Here is a 16,670-nt window from a genome sequence, read left to right on the forward strand (position 1 = left end):
GAGCTGCGAGTCCAGATGTCCCTATACGTCAATGGAAAGATTTTTTATTAATAGATTTCAATAAACTATTGATTTATCGTATATTAAAATGTGGGTATTACTAAATATAATTATAAGATGCCATTTTCATCATTTCATTGTAGTGAGATCTGAGGAAATTGAAATATCCGTAATTTTTTCATGTATAATAATTTAACTTCTCTAATTAAGTTATAAGGTAATGTTAGGAGATTACTATATCACATCCACGGTCATTAGGTACTATATCTATACTTCTATACTAATATTATAAAGAGGAAAAATTTGTTTGTTTGTTTGTATTGAATAGGCTCCGAAACTACTGAACCGATTTGAGAAATTCTTCCACTGTTTGGAAGCTACACTATTCCCGAGCGACATAGGCTCTAAATCTTTTTTGAAAAATATTTGGGATCCTTACTAAAACTCCAATAATGTAACCGAAGGTGTAAAAAAATTACCTAAAATATTCTTTATATCGCGTGCCCTGCGAAAACTATTGATAATAGAATAAAATAATGTACTACGACTTTGTGAAACACATTATTATTTACAAAAAGTGCCGCGGCAGTATATGTCTAACTAACTATTATAGTTATGCCGCAATAAATGTTCTTTTAAAAAAATAAAACAACGTCAAATATCGTTGAAATTTTTGTTAAAGACCCGAGCGGAGTCGGAGCGGGCCGCAAGTATATATATGTATTTTCCCTACCTAATCGTTGGTAGCCTAAGGGGCTATTCCAACTTAACGAGGACCGGTAGGTGAGCTCACGGGCTCAACCTGAGAGAATTGCTAACACTAGCCCTAGCAAGAACGATGTTTTGCTGTATCTACTACCGGATCGGAATCGCGACCCACTGAGAGTACAATATAGTTTACTTAATATAGTATACCCTACCCAATTCAATAAGAAGTCTGCTTTTAGGTAACACACAAAATTTCGAGAACGCATTTGCTGGAGAATATAGTGCTGGTAATATTGCGCTAGCCTTTTATTCGGGCCTCTTCGCTTTTGGAGGTTGGAATTATCTCAACTTTGTAACCGAAGAACTCCAGGATCCTTATAAGTGAGTTTCGTTAATTGATATTATGTCTATAAAATTTGGTGGTGGTCATTTTATAGGGTTAACGTAAAGGTTTTCCAAGGGTGGTTTAGGTAGACTACTGAATTCTAGTTTCAAATTATTATTGAAGTACTTACCTACAAGTTGTGCTCCTCGGTTTTACCGGTGTTAAATTTGTAATTTACAAAGAAGGACACATGAGGCAATGTTTCGCGGTAAAGCGTTGCTTCTTTCGCTACATAATTGATTCATAAAATACTAGTTGATTTATAGATATGTTGGTACGTTATATTATGAACCAGTGGACACATTGCGCCATATTTACCTATTATAAAAGTCGCCCGGGTCACTTACCATGATAAAAGTATATTTACGTTAATCCAGATTATTTATAAATATTAATTTATGTCTGTGCAACCTTTATTCTGATCCGTTGAGCCCTTTTGCGTAATTATATACAAACTTTCACAGTTAAAATAAAACATTAGTCTAGAATCCGAGATTTATCGAAAATATTTTCTGCGCTATTTAGGTTTTGGCCAGATTTACGAACAAAAATATATAGTCGTAAAAATATGCATGGTATACACCTAACGGCTCTAAGAAAAAAAAGGCAGCATCTCTGTACCTAACAGGCATCATTATCTTTAAGCACGTCTCTCTCGTTTGTATAAAGAAAGTTGACAATGCCTTTATGGGATTATTCGACAAATTCAAACTCAGAATCGAGACAAAGCTGTAGTTTCTTAAAGTACATCAGTATTTCCGTGTGTCTACCTATTGAAAGACTATGTGATTCTTTCACATAAAGATGTCAAGGACGACTCCAATTTGTAATAGTCTCGATTACGTTAGATCGATTCTTAAATCCTCTGCGAGTGGTTTCGTCGAGAGAATGACAAATAGCTTTTAGTTCATTCAATGTGTACAGAACTGTTATCGTCACAGGCTATTTCTTCTTGGGCAAACACTAAATTGAAGTGTTTTACTCAACATAGTGGACACAGGAGAGAAAAGTTTTGTGTAAATTCTCCAAAAAATCTCGTTTTTAAGGAAGCGTCTGTTTTCTGTTTGGAAAAATTTAGCAGTTTTTTTATATCCTTCGCCTCGAAAATTAATTAATTTGCGGCAATAAAGCGGTACTTCTTAATGTTTTGGTCACGTTATCATTGGACATCCGTGATTATGCGGTAATCATCTTATACGCTACGGTTTTTTTTTATTGGCACCGTAGGGCAAACCAATTCACCGTCCCCACTTGTCATTGATGCCCAGCGGTACCACAGCCTCGTTGCCCGTATTTAGACGTGAAATTGATATATATGGTACAATGGCTGTTCTACTTTTTAAAATCGAAAAGCATGACTGCTTCGCATTAAGAATAGGTACAATGGTACAGACATACAAACGCTCTAATTACCTATAGGTAGAAATTAAGGGGCGTATTAGACTGAAAAATAAAGGATGATGAATTTTTTTTTTATTGCCTAGGTATGTGGACGAGCTCACAGCCCATCTGGTGCTAAGTGGTTACTGGAACCCATAGACATCTACAACGTAAATGCGCCACACACCTTGAGATATAAGTTCTAATGTCTCAGTATAGTTACAACGGCTGCCCCACCCTTCAAACCGAAACGCATTACTGCTTCACGGCAGAAATAGGCGGGGCGGTGGTACCTACCCGTGCGGACTCACAAGAGGTCCTACCACCAGTAATATAGATGAATATTATAATACATAGTACCCAGCAGCTCCAGCTAGCTTACCGGCTACTTAGCGATACCTTGCTAACCCGTATTTTTTGCTTTGCTGTTGTTAGTGTTTCTCTATCTGTACATATGAGAAATAATACATAATATATTATATAATAAATATGAGAAAGCGAGATAAATGCCGTTTGAAGGAAAATAAACGAAATGCTTTTTGCTTTATTGGATGAGATTCTTTATTCCCGCATTCATTCGCACTCTCCCTATTGAATGTTTTATTCATAAAGGAATTTATATTACTCTTGACCGGGAATGTAGTGAGGCTCATTTTCTCAGCTCGTTGTTTGGTAATAGAGAGAATAAAACAATGTCGACTTAGGTTCACGATTTTTCATTATTCAATCTTTATAGATTTTTGTAAAATTAGATGAGAAAACGTTTAGATTTTGTTCTTTTAATATAGAAAATAATGTCAGCATTTTTATTTGAAGTGTTTATCTATATATTATATGCTTTTCAATCCATAATAATATCATATCATATGCGATTACAATTTAAAGACACGAATTAAAATGCAATATCATTTTTAAAAGCTTTAATTACAGTTTAAGACGAAGAATTATCGAACACAAGATAGGTGCCTACCAAACCCATTGCAACACAAATTATTAAATTTAAATTGAATTAAACATAATCCTGTTTCGATTTTCCGTAATTTACAATTAATACTATATTAATGAGGTATCATTATTGAATGAAACACAGTTTTTTTTGTAATCATGGTTTAATAAACTCACCGCCCTGTGTTAAATTCCTGAAGCCCATAGATATAATAGATCTGAATACCGCTACCCGCCTTGAGACAGAAGGACGAATATTCTACGGCTATCGTATAAGAACTATCCCACCCTTCAAACTAGAACGCTTAAGCGATTCGTGGCAGAAACGGGCAGGACGATTGTACCTATCCGTGCTGAACTACATTACGAATAGATTTACAGAGCACATTAGGTAGGTATACGGGGTGTGCTGCAAAGGTTTTCGGAAATGAAAACAGCAGAGGGGTAAACTGGTAATTTTCTAAAATATAAAACTAGTAAAATCACAGTCCAAATGTTGTAATTCCAACAAACCTACCCGTCTCAATTTCAATAAAATCGATTTGTAAATTTGCCATTAATTCGGCAACTTTTTAAATTTTCCTAATCTTGAATTCGGATTAATATGAACATCGAAATGAAAAGTCAAATCGGTAAAGTTGTTCTAAATGAAGCTCTTACCAATAAACGGCATTCTCTTAAAATGGATTAGCACTTTTAGGTACGTAGGTACGTACGCTATACGATCGGATCTGTCAGAGGAAGGTTACTTTCGCATTGGTACCAATATTCCAATATTAAACCTGTAAGAGTTAAAGATTAGCATACTAATTAAACATTGATTTCCGGTTCGTAATACATCCTGTCAAACAATAATTTTAATGTAACATTTTTCATGCGGTACCTAGATAGGTTGCAACTTTGCGATGCGATAGCTTGTTTTTTAATTTAACATCAAAAATTCGAATACAGGTTGCAATAACGACGCGAACATTATCGTGTTAATTAAATAAGTAATATTACTACATAAATTCAATTATTAAAACAACACAGGATAACTTTGTTTATGAAATGAACTAGGTTATTTTTTTAATGACTACCTATTTGGTTTCCTGTTAGATAATATGTGTATACTAGCCACAGGTTCTAGTGACGTTTTGGTAAAACGGCTTATTTTTGATTAACCAATAATTTTTTATTTTAAATTTGACTAAAACGTTGTTAAATTTGTGGTTTTACTAATTATTATCATCATTATTATACTTAGAAAATGTATTCATGTTTCCGTTGTGTGCAAGATGATATGACATGCCACGATTCGTAATGGCGCTGGCAATATAGATTAATTAACGGGTTTCATATTGTGATGACATTTCAGGAATCTTCCTCGCGCGATATGGATCGCTTTGCCTCTGGTTACGATTATCTACGTCATGGCAAACTTGGCCTACTTTGCGGTCGTCACTAAAATGGAAATGATGGCAAATCCAGCCGTTGCTGCGGTGAGTTTTTATGATGTAAACGGCGAAATGTGGTTGTGGGGCGAACTACTAATCAGTGTTACCAGAGTTCATAGATGCCAAAACATGCATAACACCATCTATATTGACAAGTGAATTTATTTTCTCACATTTGCTGTATTAAAAATTGTTTTTCCAACTTTTATACAGTAACGAATTAACACACACACTTTTATTTATTTATTTCGCAAGACTTTTATCTCTTATTCATTATCTTTATTCATGTTCATCAGTCGATTATAGAATTGTAACTTGAATGATAGGATAATGTAATATTTCTTATCAAAGCGATGCGTTCACAAGGAACTGAAATGAATTAATGAATATTGGTTTGATTAAATAAAGGTTGAATTCATCTCTGTCTGTGATTTCGCTGTCATTCGATTACACCTTTTGACCTAATAAGAAAAATAAACCCACACGTAAACATTGAATAGGTAATACGTCTGTTTATTCAGATAATATTATTATTTGATTGTAGAGATTCTTAAATTACCCTTATAGTAGGTATGTACACAATATACTAGTTCTAGTTCTTTTAGTTTCTTCTTGTTAGCGTCTATGAGGTGTACTATTTAATCAAAAGTAACAAGTTTAAGAATTTTGTTTTGGGTACAACCTTACATGATTTTTGTAATGAATTTCAGATATTCGGTGATCGCCTCTTCGGAAACTGGAGCTGGGTGATTCCAGTGTTCGTGGCGTTGTCCACTTTTGGAGGCGTCAACGGTGTCTTATTCACGTCAGCTCGTCTATTCGCCACCGGCGCCCAGGAGGGACACATGCCGGCGTTCTTTTCACTGTTCCACGTCGATAAACAAACTCCTATACCCTCTCTTATATTTACGGTAAGTTTTGTTGTCCCGGTAGACTTTTTATTTATTGCGGGTCAATCGCAACAGCTATCTGCGGCTGTTTGCCTCGCGGATGGATCTGGACTGCCCAATGATGCAGCACTGGACGCGTGTGCATGTTGAGCGCTCTGGATCCAAACCAGCCTTTAGGTTAAGATAGTTTTGATGTTAATTTTGAGTTTTTGTTTTATTATTATTATTATTATTATTATTTGATTTTTTGTTTTTTATTATTATTATTGCTTACTTATTATTATTATTGCTATTATCACTTTTATTTTATCCCGAGATTGTGGTTATTATTTTTATTTAATTCTGGTATACTATATGAAATATTAATGAACGTAATATGGATGCAAAATCTGAAGCAATTGAAATAAATCAATAGGTAGACGAACTCTCGGCCTGCTTAGCGTTAAGTGGTTACCGGAACCCATATATGTACATCAACAACTTAAATGCCAACCGCCATGAGTTCTGATTCTCAGTTTTACAGTACAACGGCTGACCCACCCTCCAAACCCAAACACATTAGTGCTTCACGGCAGAACTGTTTCTGCCGTGCACCTGCAGAGCAGGGTGGTGGTATCTACCCATGTGGTGTCTCACAATATGCTTAACCACCAGTATCACAAGACGCCCTGCCATCATTAGCATAAACCACAGATTATTAAAAAGTTTTTTTTTAACTTTTTTTGCACTGCTTGTACCTAGATATATATGGTCTCACGATCTACTTATTGTTAGATTACTAGATCCAATAAGTTACCTTTGAAACCCGAACGTAATAATGTTTCGCTTGAATAGTACTTGAGATGAGGCATCGGTTTGGGCTCGAGTTCGTAATAATATAATAGAAATAGGTACGTTTGTCCCTTTCTACATGGCAACCATGAGTACTCAGGAATACTCTACGTTATGTATTCTAAATAATTTCACCGAGAAAACTGAAACCATAGACAAACATGTGCTTATTCTCGAATCTGAGATGAATTTAAATGACACGCACGCGCGATACCGTTGAGAAAGGATTCCGTTGTTTCTGGGTTTCTGTGTTTGTGTCATCCTGTATGATTTAAAGGATTCATTAGCAATGTAGTGATAATAATAAATACATTAGTAGACGCAAGATCAAACCATAAAAGTAGTTTTAAACACGTCTGTGACTTGCGAAAACCAAAGAAAGTACTTTAATACACTCGTAGTTGTTATGTACAGTAGTAATGTTAGTGTGTCAAATTGGAAAACCTATAATTCTACAACTTCTTGTGTTGCAGTTGTTGTAGTAGTAAAAAGCAGATTGAAAGTTTTTTTTTTCAATTATTCGTATCGAAAGATTCATTATTAATTCAGGAAAAAAACTGGTCACATTATATCAAAGATATTTTTATCTATGTTTAATATCAGTTTAAAAATACGCTGCATTGAAAGATCATTGGGCGTTTTTTACCCGCTTTTTTTAAAGTCGCGAACATAAACCAAAACACTTTTAAATCATAGTGCTTCCAATCATATTTAATATTATGTGGTTATTTTAATTCATAACAATGGGAAAATGGAAATAAAAGTAAAATGAAATTCATATTTTAAGTTGACTATTTGTCCTAATTACTAAATATGACCGCTCAGTAAGTTAAAATATCTATTAAGCTATTTTATATTATAAGCTATTTTTATTTACCTTGGGAATATACCATTTGAAATTGGCCAAATCTTATTGCCATGAACACATGCGGCCAAACGGAGTGTATATAATGGAATTATACCATCGCAGAGAGTTGGTAGAAAATAAAATATTAATACGAGGCAGAATACAGTCTCGTCACATAAGAGCAAAACGCTATTATACATATATACTAATAAATCCGGCATTGCAAGGAAGACAAAGCCTCGAAGGGTATTACTGTTCCTGTATACACGGCCGCCGCACTGTAGGGAGTTGCGCGCACATCGCCAGTGTGGTATACTTTTTATCTTGGGCTATATATCAAGAAGAATTTCACGCACCTGCGGCGTTTTTAGACGAAACTCTTGTAGATTTGGATGCGGCAGAATAAAAGTAAAGAGAAAAACATGTTTTTTTTATTCCTTTTTTCCTCTTGAATTATTGCACAAAAAAGTAAAAAAAAATATATTTTTTTAATGTCCAGTTTCTCCTTATTCCCACGGCTCACAGATATGGGACCTATACCATTGTAAACTAGATTCAATTGCCTATCCACCAGACCTAATTTCATTTTTGTTCGCTGTAGGTAAGTGTCCCATACAAAGGTGCCCGATGTCCTTTGAGCTCTAAGTTTTTGAATGTATTTGTACTTTCAAGTATTTTCTTTTTCGAATAATTTCTCTATTCTGAATTTATTCATTTAAGACTTTTTTTCAACATGAGCGCCCCGTCATCTTTAGACGGTAGAGTCTGCGAAGCACTGCTCTTGCTAGGGCTAGTGTTAGCAACGTCGTCAGGTTTGAACCCCGTGAGCTCACCTACTTATTAGGTTACGCTGACATAAACTCTCAAGGCTATCAGTTTAAGTAGGATTTAAAATAAATAAATAAAAACTTTGGACATACATCATAATAATAATATTGGTGAAATCTTATATATATATCGAAAGTGTTAAACGAAAAAAATTATTGTGTTATTAATAATTGAATTATTTGCAAATGCGTTACAAAACGGATACCTATTTTATTAATATTGTTTGTTTTCAGTGTTTCTTCTCGTTACTCATGTTGACAACTAGCAACGTTTTCGCCCTTATAAACTACTACTCGCAGATACTTTGGCTTTCCGTCGGCGCATCTGTCGTTGGAATGTTGTGGCTTCGACGAACGAAACCTGACCTGCCTCGGCCAATCAAAGTCAACATAGTTATACCGTACATATTTCTCATCGCTATTGCGTGTTTAGTTATAATTCCGGCGATTGTACAGCCCAAGGATACTGCAATAGGTATTGTTATTTTACTCTCTGGCATCCCTGTTTACTATTTGTGTGTAAAATGGCAAAGGAAACCAGAAGCGTATCATTCGTTCTCCGGTGGCATTTTGAGGTTCCTACAAAAAACATGTTCCTGTATTTATCTTGATTCCACAGAGAAATTGTCTGAGAGTTAGGTGAATGTAAACAGAATAGTTTCAAAAATGTATTTCTCGTCACGTAGGCGGTGTTTACTCGAACAATGAACCTTGAAAAATGTATAATATATCGGCTGTATTGGACCAATATTGTTATATTATTTAAAAGTGTTAAAAGAAGAAAAAAAAAATGCTTCTTGTTTGTGATCTTCGTCGTATTTAAAGGAGTCAGTGATGTCAACCGCCCTTTATTAGCGGGAAACATAAAATAATGTTGTCACTTCACTTGTCTATTTAGTACATTTGCTCTGTCTGCTTAAAAACTGTCATGTGTACATATAAGTTATTTTTTCTTTTTTAAATAATAGAATATTAATAATAATATTATCAAATTAATCATATGTCATTATCATTAGTGACTTCTGTTTGAACACGCATCGACATTCTTGCTGCTTATGATATGGGTTAATGGCATGTTTGGGATATTCGGAAATATACCAAATGTTTGGACCAAACACAGCGGCACTGCTACTCATGTACGCTATAAGTGAAGTGCCATCTAAAATAAATATTGCGTATTTGAAAAATGTACCACTAAAGGCTAAACTCCTCAGTATTTATACATTTACGATTATAATGAGCTTAAGTATATTTTATGAAACGTTTTAAACGTGTATGTACTCTCATTAGTATTTTGTAATTATTCAAACTATGTTTAGAGGTATGAATTATAATTTAATTTTTTTAAAATTAGTATTACTTATTTATTAAGTTAGACTGATAATAATTATCACATTACAATCAATGGTTTTATTTTTAACACGCTTTTATTACATAGCTTGACCCGTGTAACGGAATCTTTCACAAAATTCAAGGCTTTCGATTAATTTGAAAATTTTAACTATGAAAGACCTATGATGAAAATAGTTTTTAATTTTGCTTCCTGTTAAAGCGTGTTTTTATTCGTATTTTTTAAACTATATTTTTACTTCTTATCTTAATTTAGACCGACGTATTTAAATGTTTTAGTGTAGAAATTTTCTGTCCACATTAGGAAGCTGGAAACCGTTCGAAGTAATCCTAATAGCTCTCTTATATTTCGTAAAGTGAATGTGATTTCCTATAACCTATAAGTCCTATTTATTGTGAATAATCTATTCAATATAAAGGCGCATTTAGCCCAATTATGGAATAAAACAAAAATAGCTATATAATAAAAATTTGACTGCTTTTCGTTGTTCGTTATTTGATTTCAGTTCTTTTATAAATACATACATATATATATTTTTAATGTACTACATACGAAGCCGATTTTACGGCCAACAGTGTGAAGTGTTATATGATCTCATAGAAAGCGTAAACTGAATGCCATCGTGTTGAGACATAAGGGCACTCACAATTGAATAAAGGCTGTCCCACTCTGTAATTTGAAAAACATGAGTGCTTTGAGAAGAGTGCTTCGAGATGATCTCTTTAGCTCTTTTATACCATCACACCTCCCGTCACCGGAGGATGAGGCAGAGTTCAGAGGCACCTGGAAGCGCTACATTCATCGACGGTGTGTTTCCAGAGATCTTTTCTGCCACGTACCATCCGGTTTTGGAATGAACTCCCCTCTACGGTATTTCCCGAGCTCTGTGACATGTCCTTCTTTAAACGAAGCTTGCGGAGTGTACTACTGAATGGTAGGCAGGGACTCGGTGGTGCCCCTGGCATTGCTGACGTCCTTGAGCGACGGTAATCTCTAACCATATTCGCATAAGGTGGTCCGTACGCTCGTCTGCCGACATAGGCAATCTAACTCTATACCTATATAAAAATGAATTGCTGTTCGTTAGTCTCGCCAAAACTCGAGAGCGGCTGAACCGATTTGGCTAATTTTGTTCTTGAATTATTTGTGGAAGTCCAGAGAAGGTTTAAAAGGTAGATAAATATAAAAATGCTCGGAATTTAATAAAAATAACAATTTTGTTTTCTCTTTGACGTGTCCCCCGTCGGACGGATTTCTTTCTTTTATTTATCGATTGATGCACTATGGAGTCTGCCGGGTCAGCTAGTAGGCAATAAATAAGGCTTTTTTGCGGCAGCAATTATTTGCTTCGGCTTGGAGGGTGGGGTAGCTGTTGTACTATAAAAATTTAGACTGAATTCTTGTTTTGTTTTTAGGTACCTCAAGCACCGGTCATCGTTCTCATCGATCCCGTCGCTTGCAGCGAAGGGCTCGACGTAAATTAACCTACAGACACAGCCCACTGAGTTTCTCGCCGGATCTTTTCAGTGGGTCGCGTTTTCGATCCGGTGGTAGATTCTGCGAAGCACGGCTCTTGCTAGGGTTCGTGTTAGCAACGTCGTCAGGTTTGAGCCCCGTGAGTTCACCTACTAGTTAAGGTTACTCTGATACGGTCTATCTAGACCATTGGCTAAAAAAATGTTTTGTGGTGGATAGAGGTATTTACCTTATTAATGTCTATGGGCTCTGGTAACTACTTAACACCAGACGGACTGGAGGTACGGCCGCTTCTCTATAAAAAAACGATAGTGGTACGCACACGTGCAGTTTCTCAATTTACCATATTACCAGTTAGTTTTGAGAAGCTGCCGGAAAAAATATAATTACGTTAAAAAGAGGATGTTATGAAGACTAACCTAACTTAATAGGAGCTCAGGATTACGATAACAATCAAGAAAAATAATTAATATGTACCTATATAAGTTAAATCGCATCTAGTATGAAAGAAATTATTTTAAATTAAAAATTTTATATTTCGGTTTTGGAATTTTATTGAATTTTATTTTCAGTTTGTTTTTTAATCATATTAAAAGCTTTGGGTATTGTGTAAATTCAAAGGACTCGATAAGTACCTACTTATTACGAAAGCATGCCTTTTTTAGAAATAGTTATTTTGTGTCTCTTTGTCATACTCCTGTCATGAACTCGAACAGTCAAACGTCAAACGCAATGGTTTTGACTTAATATCAAACTCCATCAAAGATTGTTGTACAACTATTTTCTCTGAGTAGTTAATTATATAATATTCATTGGACAATGCTTAATCTTCGTTTCTTGACAACGTGTAACAGTATCTTTAATTTTTCTAGAAGAAACATAACGTTTTACGCACCGCTGTCTGCGCACAGGTGGTATCCGGATCCTGAGTTTGTTAAGCAATTCAACGGTCCCGTCATGTATCCCACACCAGAGACCAACAAATTTTATAAAATGATCTACAATTCTAAACTAAGGCCTCTGGAACGGAAACTACAGAATATGTGGATAAATTTCGGTCCCCAACACCCCGCGGCGCACGGCGTACTCCGTCTCATACTGGAGCTCGACGGGGAAATGGTTGTACGGGCCGATCCCCATATCGGTTTTCTTCATAGAGCCACAGAAAAATTAATGGAATCCAAACATTACAACCAAAACCTGCCCTACATGGATCGATTGGATTACGTATCCACGATCTCCAACGAAACATGCTTCGCTCTAGCTGTCGAAACGCTCCTGAACATTGAAGCCCCCCCACGTGCCAAAGCTATTCGTGTTCTTTGCGGTGAATTATGCCGCATAGCTAATCACATGCTTAACGTATCAGGCACGGTATTGGATGCTGGAGGTATAACTCCTTTTTTTTGGATGTGCGAAGAAAGAGAAAAGATTTACGAATTGTTTGAAAGGCTTTGTGGCGCGCGTGTTCATTGCGCGTATGTTCGACCTGGGGGTGTGTCCCAAGATTTACCTATTGGGTTTCTGGATGATGTCTATGAACTATGTATGAAATTGGGTGAAAGATTTGACGAAACTGAAGACGTGGCAACGGGGAATCGATTATACTATGCTAGAACAGCTGGGATTGGTGTACTTACCGCCCACGAAGCCATGAGTCTCGGATGCACAGGTCCGATGTTGCGATGTACTGGAGTTAAATGGGACTTGAGGGTAGCGCATCCTTATGATGATTACGACATGTACGACTTCGATGTACCCGTGGGAACATTTGGAGACAGTTATGATCGTCACCTTTTAAGATTGGAAGAAATGCGACAATCGCTACGCATCATCAACCAAGTATTAGATACAATACCGCCAGGGGAAATTAAAACCGACGATTCGAAAATATGTCTTCCTTCAAGAGTCGAGATGAAAACATCCATGGAATCATTAATCCACCACTTTAAGCTATGCACTGAAGGATACCCGGTTCCGCCAGGAGCCACATATACTGCTATAGAATGTCCAAAAGGCGAGCTAGGACTGTACATGGTGGCCGATGGTACATCCAAACCCTATCGGATTTTTATTCGCCCTAGTTCTTATACCCATTTGATGAGCCTCTCTTTATTAGGTAAAGGTTTAATGCTTGCCGATATTGCTGTTCTCATTGCTACCGTCGATGTTGTGTTCGGTGACATAGATCGCTAGACGATCGATTTAACTTTAAATAAATAATGTTTACTGACAGTAGTTTTTAACAATAATCATTCGAAAAGATTGCAAATCGACTTTATTTGTATTTAAGTTGAAGCGGATAAAGGTTTACATTAAACAGATGACAAACCACACCTCTTCTCTTGATGGTTTCCGGCCATTTTTTCCTATTTTTTATTGGCAGTCTTTATTGCGGCTGGTTTTGCCCAAAAGTAAAAGTTGAGGGATATCACACGATACACATTGCATTACCTGCGAGCTAATCCAGGCTTCGGTAGGTATATCTAGTCTGTAGAGATTGACTGCCCTTCGACCATGGTTTTTTTACGAGCTTTCTTGTTAGGTAGATAGGTAGTCAACTTTTCAGCTTCGCTGATTAAAAAAATAAAAAGTTTTCTTCGTTTTGTTTTGATTCATACTTTTTGGCGGGAACGTGAGATGTCAGGTTAATTTACAAATGTAGTACTTATTTCTTATAATTTAGACGAGTAATAAACGTGGCTTTGTAACCAGTTAGTATTTGTGAATGTGTATCAGTGTTGAAAATGAAGCAAAGTAGGTGGATGTAACTTCTCGGGATTCTTCCCAAATGCTCACTGCAGTTTTAGTACATAATTTCCCTCTATTTTATTTCACTTCAGCATATGCAACCTCTACTCGTTTTATCTTATCTCATTTTAGTCTATTTCATTCCAAATCTCATGGTTGCATTTTTGAAGTGAAAACTTCTTTAGAATCGTTGTGATTTCAAACCGGATGCAACGGAAAAAACGACAGGTAAGAGACACAAATACAAAAATGTGTAGGATGAAGCCAGCAAAGAATGAGACAGAAATATACATACTATTTAATACAGCGCCATCTGTGAGATTTTTGAAAGCTCTTGTAGTGATCTATGAATCTATGAAAGCTCTTGTAGTGAATTTTAATTTAGGATTATACGTGAAATATATAAATTATACGTATAATATAAAATATCAATTCACAGAGGGCGCTACCTTTCAATTATTTACTAATGACAAAATTTTACATATACTTAAGACGTTTCGGATAATTGTATTTTAATTTTGGAAGGTTTCACTTCTACCACGTGTGAATTGCACACATGTTTTTTTTTTTTATTGCTTATATGGGTTGGATGAGCTCATAGTCCACCTGGTTCTTATGTGGTTACTGGAACCCATAGACATCTACAACATCAATGCGTCACCCACCTTGAGATATAAGTTCTAAGGTCTCAGTATAGTTACAACGGCTGCCCCACCCTTCAAACCGAAACGCATTACTGCTTCACGGTAGAAATAGGCTAGGTGGTGGCCTACCCGTGGGGACTCACAAGATTTCCTACCACCAGTAAAGTTCAGATTTTTTCAGTGTAGTTCGTTTTTTTTTCGTACTTACTCTTCGATCAATAATAGTACTAGATTAAGGATCAGGAACAAAAATAAGACGCTCCAGTGGCCACGTTTGCAGACACGAAAACATCTTCATTTCTTAGAAAAAAGTTTAATAATGTTAACGACTTCAGTTTATTATAAACCTTAATGCTTAAACATAAAGTTTAATTACCATTGCAAAATATATGTATTTAGGTCCTTTCGTCAGAAAAAGAATATTATGGAATAAATTTAAAATGTCACTTGAACATAAAAAGTCATCAGTACAAAAATATTTATTCTAAAATGATACTTAAAGCCTAATTTATAAGGTTAAAAATATTTGTTTAAAATTTCGTGCTTATTGTATTGTGGAACTAGATGTAGTTCTTGGTGTTACATTTCAATGCTCAGAACACAGTAAGTATTGAGAGACATAGAGTTGCAGAATATACATATTTGTTTTAGGTTTGTTTTGTATGGTCGCAACTATTTTTGACCGATTCAAAAAAGTAGTAGATAATATTTTACATTGCCGCTATTACAACAAATAGGTGATAAAAAATAAAATTGAATAAAGTAAAAAAAAATTTGAAAGGAAACACGAAACATGTTTTCCACGTATTCTTTACACAGAAGTAATTAAAACAATAATGTAGGTTTAATTATCTTTAAACAGATTCAGTTTGTTATAAAGCTGTCTTTTAGAAGTCATTTTTATATGAGCGGTTTCTTTTTTACAAATATAATGTAATCTTATATCAATGAATTTTTCTATAATCAGTTTAATTTAGGCTTATTTTATGGCTGTGTTCGTTTCCCCCAGAAAACAAATCCTTTTCAGCATATACGCTTCAAATATTTACACATACATATAAAGTTTTTTTAATACTTTTTTGCATTGATTTGCCACCACCATTGAACAATTCTAGAATTTTTATAAAAGTTCTATATTTCTTCTCCTCTTTCTTTCACGACAATATATATCCATTGTGCACAGCGACAAGGGGCTACTAGGAAATCTACAAACAAAAATAACATTATAAAATAACAAAACTACTCTATGCATTCCCTGTCCAAGAATAGGTGATGTTTGTTACAATAGTTGGTGCCTTGTTGCAAACTTTGGCCAAACAATTACAATATTCGTAAATTGTGTTTTATTTACAATATAATTGTGTTTATTATTTTATGAAAAACACTTAATAATATAAATTTACCAAAAAAAGATATTCCTTCCAAAACCTTGGTGTTACGGTGGTTTTTTACTCAGTTTTTGAACGCGCATTGCAGCGTTTGACGTCTTAGTCTTGGCTATGATTGGACCATACTAATTTGAAATAAGACCACAAATTTATTTGTGGTCTTATTTTTCGGGCCGTTTTTGAAGCGCTAATCGCGAATCTAATAGTATTATTGATCGAAGTACTTACTACAAATTTTAATATGGCTCCAATTTTTTTTAACAAGACGTTTGGCTGTACACCTCATACCATTGCCTTTCCTGCATTGAAAAAATAAAACTACAAAATATGTTTTTTACCTTTACTTCAAAGAAATGACTCAGCTTAGAGTTGTGCTAGCAAAGGAAAAACACGACTCGAGTTGATTCGATTTGAAATAAACGTAGCCTTGCATTGACCGGCCTAATGGTATAATAATATATTTTTTTTCTTTTATAACAACGAGAGGCATACGAGCAAGACGGGTCACCTGATGGTAAGTGATTCACCGCCGCCCACGGTCACCAGCGTTTACGTCAGTGCGTTGCCTACCCTTCAGGTAAGAATATGCTCTTTTCTTGAATATATGTAGTATAAAGTCACCACCGCTTATGGAAATCAGCAATGCCAGCCAAGCACAACCAAGCCACTCCTATGAGTTAGTATATTCCTTTTTTAAATTTATATTTCATGTAGCCCTCCGTTTTCATTACAGACCTACTCAACTTAGCCGGTAAGATTAAAATGTAGTTCAGGCCCTGGTATTATTTTATTGTGGAACTATTTTATTTTA

The 16,670-nt window shown here is 35.3% G+C and overlaps 2 protein-coding genes and 1 long non-coding RNA gene across 3 annotated transcripts in view; 2 read left to right on the forward strand and 1 right to left on the reverse strand.

Annotated features, from left to right (window-relative positions):
* The window catches only part of LOC101739424 (large neutral amino acids transporter small subunit 2), a 23,614-nt gene extending 13,535 nt beyond the window's left edge, over positions 1 to 10,079 (forward strand). The window contains exons 4-7 of the mRNA XM_004930914.5: positions 948 to 1,089; positions 4,776 to 4,899; positions 5,565 to 5,765; positions 8,484 to 10,079. Of these exons, the coding sequence (XP_004930971.1) occupies positions 948 to 1,089; positions 4,776 to 4,899; positions 5,565 to 5,765; positions 8,484 to 8,888 (872 nt within the window). The 3' untranslated portion in view covers positions 8,889 to 10,079. The remainder of the gene's footprint in view (positions 1 to 947; positions 1,090 to 4,775; positions 4,900 to 5,564; positions 5,766 to 8,483) is intronic.
* A 1,700-nt stretch (positions 10,080 to 11,779) lies between these two features.
* On the forward strand, positions 11,780 to 13,311 carry LOC101739282 (NADH-ubiquinone oxidoreductase 49 kDa subunit). Its single transcript, XM_004930913.5, has one exon. It carries the CDS (start codon positions 11,896 to 11,898, stop codon positions 13,270 to 13,272), a length of 1,377 nt encoding a protein of 458 aa, XP_004930970.1. The 5' UTR covers positions 11,780 to 11,895; the 3' UTR covers positions 13,273 to 13,311.
* Positions 13,312 to 14,783: 1,472 nt separating this feature from the next.
* On the reverse strand, positions 14,784 to 16,023 carry LOC134198799 (uncharacterized). Its single transcript, XR_009972999.1, has 2 exons — positions 15,875 to 16,023; positions 14,784 to 15,676 (listed from the first exon to the last, which is right to left on the reverse strand). It is a non-coding gene; the product is annotated as an uncharacterized LOC134198799 (long non-coding RNA).
* Between the last annotated feature and the right edge of the window lie 647 nt (positions 16,024 to 16,670).

Source organism: Bombyx mori, chromosome 4 (assembly GCF_030269925.1).
Source record: "Bombyx mori chromosome 4, ASM3026992v2".
NCBI lineage: Eukaryota > Metazoa > Arthropoda > Insecta > Lepidoptera > Bombycidae > Bombyx > Bombyx mori.